General features: G+C 36.0%; 1 protein-coding gene across 1 annotated transcript in view; it reads left to right on the top strand.

Annotated features, from left to right (window-relative positions):
• The window catches only part of MYBPC1 (myosin binding protein C, slow type), a 78,729-nt gene that overhangs the window by 25,467 nt on the left and 44,731 nt on the right, over positions 1-8,531 (top strand). Inside the window, exon 4 of the mRNA XM_009332945.1 lies at positions 8,457-8,531. This exon is cut by the window's right edge and continues 39 nt beyond it. Coding sequence (XP_009331220.1) covers positions 8,457-8,531 — 75 coding nt within the window. The remainder of the gene's footprint in view (positions 1-8,456) is intronic.

Consider the following 8,531-nt stretch of genomic DNA (forward strand, 5'->3'; position numbering starts at 1 on the left):
ACAGAACGAGCTAGAGGTTAGCTTTTGTATAAGCTATTTATAAAACTGTTTCTGTAGCTTCAGAAGTAACAGAGTTGGGTGCTTCCCTGAATGGGAATGAGATGGGAAAGATTTCATATCTGAATTCCACAGCAATTCTACAATACCTGTGTGTTAGCAGTTGTGGCCTCTTTGCTGATAATTTACAAGAAACAGCACACCGTAGGAACCTGGGACAGCCCTTCTCTGCAGCACAGTCAGGCTGTGCTGGAACCTGGCATCTGGGAAAGAAAACTCGGTAGTCCATGTAAATCACGTAGTCCATAATTTTCACCTCAAGACAAAGTTAGCAGCAGAAGTTAGGAAGATAAAATATACCTATCTGTGTGTCTGTTTTACTGTTCTATTTCTTTTTAGTAGTTATTGTCTGTGTGAAATTACATATTTATGTCCCTTTATGTTCACTGTAAAGTTAAGAAATGGAGGACAGTGTGATAAATTCTTTGTAACTTGTGGTTATTTTGCTGTAAATCAATAGCTCAGAGCAGTAAAAATAAAACTTTCTTGCATACATTAATCTTTTATAGCATTTCTAGTTTCAAAACTATCTGAAGTAATTTAGTAAAAAAAATCAGGATATATATGATCATCCATTTTGTTTTCAGAGAAAAAAGTGACTCAGCAGAAATCCCACCAAATTTGCTACGTTATTTCATACTCATTCCATTTACATTCTTCTGCCTTTGTTTTTAATTTTAGCATTATTGTACATGTTGAATATTGCTATAATTGTATTCCCAATTGCTGGAATAATAATTGGATTTTAATATCAATTTGCTCATTCCTTTTTTTAGGTCCCATCCAGCCATTCAGAGAACTACTAAAATTTCTGCATGTTTTACTGATATCTTTTTCTCTAGGTTGCATCCAACCACCTACTAGAATGTTTGCATGTTTCATCCTTGTATTTCTCCAGGTTTCACTTGTCCATTCATCTCCCTACTAAAACTTCCATTGCTGTATGTACATACTTCAGTTACTATTTCCAAATTGCCAAGTCCCCTCGACGGGACTGCTGAATACTCTTTGAAAATCAAGTGGGTAATTGAAGGCAACTAGATTTTAAACTCAGTCTCAGAAGGGTTAAACTGCGCTCAGCAATTTCAGCACAAACCAAAATGATTCAGCCAGTTGGTTGAGTTACTCTGTATTTATTAATGCGCAATGCAGACAAGAGTTCACTCTTTGTGGTGTTTACCCACCTCCTGCCTTAGCCTTGAACACTTGCTCCAGTGTGCGGTAGCACAGATTAAATGTTAAGGCACTCTGAAATCACCTGCAGCTGCAAAACAGTGTCTCTGCCCTGTTCTATATATGCCTATATATGCCTGCCATATCTCTCGTGCCAGATCCCATGGTCGTCGGTGAGTGAGAGCAGGGAACAACCACAGAGAAAGATTAATCATTTTACTGGCTCTGTTAGCTGATTAAATCAAGTTTGAGATGCTACTCCAGAGGAGTAAATTCCAGAATTCCCCTGTTCAGTTCTGTAGCACCAGGCTTTTGACATTGACACATGGCTTTCGAATCTTCTTTTAAACAGCTAAAAAAGAGAAAAGTAAAATAATAGATTAATATGATTTTGCCTCTTCTGCAAAACGTTAAATTTATCAACAATGCGACTGATGGCAGAATAACAGCTTCCATTTTTGTGTGGTAGATTTCAAATCAAGGGAAAGCAGAAGGTCTAAAATTCTTGATATCAGCGGTTCATATATAAATCAGTAGTTATTACTTATATTTTGACGGATTTTTCTACACTCCTGCTGTGTCAGCAGTAAGAAATTTTAATACTGAGGTTACACTGATGGTGAGTATAAAAAAGTTCTATATCAGCTACTTCTGAGATATGGAGTGCTCTTTCCTCCTACAAGAAGACTGTACTCCTGAGGGAACTTCAAGAGGCCTGGTCCTCAGTTAATGTAATTGTTTAGATACAAGGGAATAAACGTAAATATTGTATTTGTTAATGAAAATGTGCCGTAGATGAATAGAAGCCAAATAACAAAAATCTCTGTAGAGTAATACATCCTATCGACCTACTGTCAAATGAATGAAGTGATTTCTTCATACTTCGCTCTTGTCATACAACAGATTGCTAAATATATTCCATTAAAAGTTTACTTGCAGAAGATAAGGACAGTGAACAAATGATCATAATTTTATCACCAGGTCTGGTATTTTGGGGATTTTTGTTATCTTTAAATAGAATTTATTGGTAACATAAGCAATTGTTCATCTCAGAAAGCAAACTGGTTATAGCTATTGAACCATTTTTCATATTTATTCAATAGTCGGTTCATTTCATCCTAGAAGCCTGAGATATAAGGAGTGATGGATTGATAATTACCCATTTGTCAAAACAATCCTACTAGCGTGTATTCTTTTCATATTCCTTCCATTTACAGCTTTCATTTTGATACTTCTGAAATGTTTGGGGTTTTGATTTTTTTCTGTCTGATGTTAACATTTTGTTTGAAAAAAGATTACCCTGGAGAAAACCCTGCAAACCCTCTGCAAAACTAGTAACACCTTTTTGTTGTTTTAGTTTTTCAAATGTTTAAAGAAAATAGAAGTCAAATAGAGTAGTCTTTTAATAATGTGATTATCATACATCATCATGCAGGGTGCATCACATCAAATGTTTTATGCTGACTGATCTTAATGTTTTTTTCGGCCAGAGAGAATATTCTGTACCTCTTCAAGCCATCATCAACCACAATGGTGACATTATTGACAAAATGATCTGAAAGTACACTTTATACTTTCATGAAATATGGAGAGAGATTTGCAGTGGAATTACTTAGCCTTGCGTGCATTTAGTTACTAGCACAATATGTTAAAACACCTGACATGACTTTATCATTACTGTGCTTTCACTGAAAATCAACAACTTCAATGTCTGCTTATGCCACTGGATGATGCAGGTGGTGAGAACTCTTTCACTAAACAAATTCTTTTTTTTTTGCTATGAATAAGAAATCACTTTTGTAAGATAACACATTAATCCTTCATGTATAGGCCTGCCTTTTACAACTGACATCCTCCTCCCAAGGGATTTTTAAAAAGAAGTTTGATGAATCAATAAAAAGGAATGAGTAAAATGTTACGGCTAAGTGGTTAAATTCTATTAACAGACTTTCAATTAGCCTTCAGTGGTTAAGCAAGCATAAAAAATTAATATGACCAGTATTTAAAAAATGCAACCATATTTTATATGTGGTTTTGTCATAGCTATTACATTTGTCCTTGAGAAAATATAGACAAATTATAACTTTAAGGTCAAAATCAAAGGATAACTTCAGAGTTAAAATTTGATTCTGGAAACCCAAATCTAAAATCTAAAAAAACCCCAAACCTCTTTAAAAATATGGGTTAATATTTTTCCAAAGTTGTTCTTGTTGAAATATCTTTTCCTCCACTTTGAAATGTTCTCCAGATGATTTCCCAATACCATATAAAAGACATGTTATCTTTACATTACATATGTTTAAATCCTAAACATATCTGTTCATTCTAGCCTTTCAAATGCTACATCGGTAATTTTATTTTTTTTAACCATTTAGGCTTTTAAGACACTAAGACTTTTTGCATATTTTTATCAGAAACTGATATCTCTGAGGTTTCTTGTCAACATCTAAAATTCAAAGAGATGTAGGAGACTCTTGTAAAGATAGTCTTTACCTTATTCTGGTTTTCTAATAATCATGATTACAGCATTTCAGGTTTAATGCCAGTTTCATGTTTTTTCAGGCTTTTGATTTATATAGATGTACTCTAGGAGATTAAACATTTTAAAATACCTGGATAACAGTTGCTTGTAGTGATTTAATACCTGATGATGGTCAACTTTTAGTGTGATTAAAAGGAAAATCCAGTGTGATGATAATAGTTCTGTCCTTATTTTAAATTGTTCTCCTATAATATGGGAAAAAATGAGTTGTTTGTTCCTTGCATTTTAAATTAATATTCTAATAAAGAAATTACAAAGTATAAATACAGGGGACTATTTTTAACTGTTGCATATCTTGATTTAATGATGCTGAATGCATATATGGTGCACATTTTAATTGCAGACACGGACATCAGAGAAATGGCATCTTCCTCAGGTCAGATATGTGATTGACCTTGATTTCATTGTGGCTTTTTTGTGGATTACTGTGGATTACATCTCTAACATGTGTGTATACTCAGCAGCTTTCATATAAACTCATGATTTAATAATAGATCACAGTCCACATCTCATTTTTCTTTTACTTGCTTGAAACATTAAGGTTTACCATTTCAGCTACTGAATTACGCAAAGCTTTCTTCATCAGTTTGAAGCTTCCATTGTGAATGCTCCTGACTATTAAGATTTCTTTCCCTTTCTTTTACAGGTTTTACATTTTCACGTTGTTTTAAAGCAGATGTTCGTCTGTGCTTTCAGTTTCTTTATGTACTTTTTTATTTGTATTTCTTTTCACAGATGAAGATGACACTTCAGTTAGTACTCCACCAGCAGGTTAGGACTGTGATAGTGCTTTGTGTGTGTATGTATGTATGCATTCTTCTCTTGACTATTAATGAAGAAAGAGTCCAAACCATTGGACTAATCTCAAAACATACTAATTAGAGAAAAAGTTTTTTGAAGTGCCCTACATTAAATTAATCTCTGTTCAGAAGTACAAGACCTTCATACCAGATAAGTTCCTTTCCAGTCCTGTCTTGAGGTCTTTGGTAGAACTTCTGCCATTGGAAGGTAAAATATTGGTTAGCAGCTCTGAAAGCAACTCCCCTTATCTTTTCCTATCAACAAACACGGAGTGCATTTTTAAGGTTAGTCTTGAGAGCAAATTCCAGAATTACAAATAAAACAGATGCCTTATGACTTCAAAACAGGTTTATCCACATAATTGTCTATCACCTCACCTTAGGCCATATGACCTACAAGGTAGTTTCAATGTACTGTTCCAAGCCATTGTTGCCAAGCTGGCAGATAAAATGCCTTTGGTTGTTGGCAGTAAAAGAAAAGCAACAGCACAGAGGTCCATCATAATAGATGTGACATGGGCAAAATTTCTCCATTGCTTGCTTAATATGTTTTTAAAAAATAGACTGTGAATGAAACAGAGATTTTGAACACTAGAAAACGCTTTGCAGTGTGTCAAATGAAAAACATGCTCTTAATCATCTTCATTGCCCTAAAGGATTGCATTTTCTTGATTTCTCCCAAAAGAATTTGCATTAGTAACTTTGGGCTGAATGCTATCTGTAAAGTCAGTAGCAGTACACTGATTTACAGTAGCAGAGGACCTCATTGGTAAAAGCTAAATATATAAGTAACATTTTAAATCACAAACCCCTAAAATTTAATTTTAACTATTTATCATTATTTTGCTCAACCTAGATAAATAAATAGACTATTTAAATAATTCAAAGTACTGTCCCCTCAGACAAATATTGAACAACATAAATTCATCTGTTTTCTGGAACTACGCAAATCATGAAGAAAACATCAGCTTCACAGAACCCTTCTAAATATGAACTATTAAAAAGGAGATCTTGAATGGGAATTAAACTAAACTAATTGAGATTTTCTAGAGAAAAGGGGGAAAGATTTCTGAATTTTTTTCTCAGCTGTTCACTTCCTTTTTCTGGTAATCAAATAGTTCCTCATGGGTATGGTCCTAAACATCTAGGCTAATCTTCTTGCATGAAGAATCAATGTTCTTGAAATCCCAGCAATCTGAGGTCAGTTAAACTGTGGTCTCTGAGCTGGTGTCATCTAAATTGCTCTTCCCTTTCAGATGGGATGTCTAAGCCAGCGGAAAGAAAAGATTCAGGTGAGACCTCCTGAAGAACATGTTGAAACAAACCAAATTTTACATAATACAATTATTATTAATAAGTTATTTCTTAAAGATTATATTTAATTTTAATTTAATTGTTTATACGGTATCAATCTGTAACTGTTGAAATGCTTTTAGATATCAGAGCAAATAGGTTTCTAGCAGCTAAAGCAGGAGTGAGAGAAGGCTCTGCTGCACAAGACAGGACATGTATCAGTATTTTACCCATACATACATACTTATCTATCTATATCTATTTCTATATAGATAGATATGCAACTATTCCCTTCCTCCTCAGCCTACGGGGTGACAGTGGCTTACTTGAATCCCAAACACAGGCCCCAGGAGACTGTAGGGGAATGGCTTCTTCTCACAGCTCAAAGGACGGTGGGGAAAACTTAGCAGTCATAACCTCTTTCTTCCTACCCTGGCAGGTAACGCATACTGCACCCACTTTTGTGGTTTCAGGTTTTGCAGCCTCTGGAACAAAATGAGCAGCAGGTACTTCAACCATGGTTATTGACCTGGCATAGCCGCCTATGCCAGCCCCCTGAGCCAGCGTCAAACCCACGTTTTGTTCTGTTTGTTTAATGAATAGGAAAACGTTAATGTCTAAAGGTGATGATAATATTTAGGTGTTATTTTATGTGGTATCGAATTAATAACTCTATGTAAGCTTCGTCCATTTATTAATATCCTTTTTCCATTTCATCCTCTGGCGTGTTAGGTTTGTTACTGCACGTGACCAGTTCCTGTACCAAGCATTGTCGCATCATTTTATTCACACCAGTAACTCTCACTCATTCTTATGTTGTTTCCATATACTAGCACGTTATACTGGCATAATCTAAACATCTAGACTACAGAGAGAGTATATATAGATGTTTATCTATATATATTTGTGTTCAGGTATGTCTGTGTATATGTTTTCATATATGTGTATATACATGTGTGTATATACATGTATGTCTTTACCTGCAAGAAATATTGTACAAGCAAACATATACAGAGGTGTCAGGCACACCACCCAAAAGTCACTGAAGACTGAAAGGCAAAGATTTTATAGCAAAGCTATCTAGCATTTCTATACCTTTTTAAAATTCCTAATGGACTTTAGGATAATAGAAACAGTTTGGTTGCATTTTCCCATGGTTGTCATGAGTTGTGTTGCATTTGTGAGTGATGGAAATTTTCATGAGTTAAAAAGGTTCCCGTAGCAGTAATCTCTACATAGTAGAAAGGCAATTCTGACTTCTGGCAAATGAGTTTCTACAGAAAATACTGAGCAGGGAAAAGAACTTTTCATTTCAAGACCAGGGTTTGACTAAGTGAGAAGTGTTGTGTGAGTGGTTCCTCATTTATGCTAGTTGTGAAACCAAAACCAAAAGAACATTGGATAAACTATAAAAAGCTACCTTTGCTTCTGAAACAATTAGAAGTTCAAGGGGACCAAGGGAGATGCAGCTCTGATTTGAAAGAGACAGACAGCTTTAATTAGAGCTGTACATTTCCACATTTGCTCTGCTCTTCAGTACTACCAGGGCAGCACTGGCTTTACTCAGTTTCCCCTATGCCCTGGCCATAGGTCCCCCCAAAAAAGGAGATGTGGCATTTGGACTCCTCAAGTTCTCATTTGGAATATAAGACACATGCTTTGCCTCTCTGTAGAAAGGGAGCAGGTAATGGACAGACATTCACTGCCTTGCTCTCCCTGCTTTTTCTGTTAGGAATCAGCTTTGACCATGGTTTTGCGTATATTTACCCAAGATGTAACTGCATAGCACAAAGCCAGGGCTGTTCAGATAAGCAGAAAGACCAGAAACGCACAGCTGTGCTGGCACAGTTCTCTGCCCCGGGGAGACCGCTCACTTGCTGCTTCTCTCAATACTGTTGTTACTTCTCAGTTCCAAAATCTTAATTTCCAGAAGAGAAGGTGCTGTGTCTGAACATGTGACACAATCATTTCCATCCGACAAACTATTTCTCTGTAAAACATCAGTCTATGCATGGGGCAGGACGTGGTATTGAGTGATCCCCAAACTCTCTGCTTCTATCATGGTAAGAGAGAACAAAGTTCAAAAGTAAGCTTCATCCCTGCTTTATTTTGCGAACAAAGAGGAAAAACTAGCTTGTACAATTGACTGAGTTTGGGCTTGAGAGAGACCCACTGAAACTATGCATCATATGTGTTTTGTTTGTGCTTATAGCTGTTTGTGTTTTCAGAACCTCCATCTCTTCTGAAAAACAAAGAGCTGACCTTTGTGCATTGCCTCTCTAAAGCACTCATGGTTGAATGCTGGTGCCATTCAAGTTGCTTGGTACCTATCCTGGCTGATCAGGTTCCCCTCTCTTCCTCCCTGATAGTTTCATTTTCTGTCACCACAGAAGTAGCATTCTTGCAGGAACTGTATAAAATGTGACAGCCAAGCAATGGATGTCAGTGCGAACAAAAACTTACATATCTTTCAGAACATCTGAAGAAAGAGGTCATAGGGTTAGAGAGTTTAGTAAGTTCAGGTAAGTGTATTTTGGAGGGAGTAAAACACGCTCAGATGACTGACACATCCCTCTCTCTCTGCATCTCAGTGTGGTCTATTGGAGAAGGACCTCCAGAAGAGACAGAAAAACATGATGACTCCCAAAGATCCACTTTATTTGTTG

This window comes from Pygoscelis adeliae, unplaced genomic scaffold, assembly GCF_000699105.1.
Source record: "Pygoscelis adeliae isolate BGI_AS28 unplaced genomic scaffold, ASM69910v1 Scaffold38, whole genome shotgun sequence".
Classification (NCBI taxonomy): Eukaryota; Metazoa; Chordata; class Aves; order Sphenisciformes; family Spheniscidae; genus Pygoscelis; species Pygoscelis adeliae.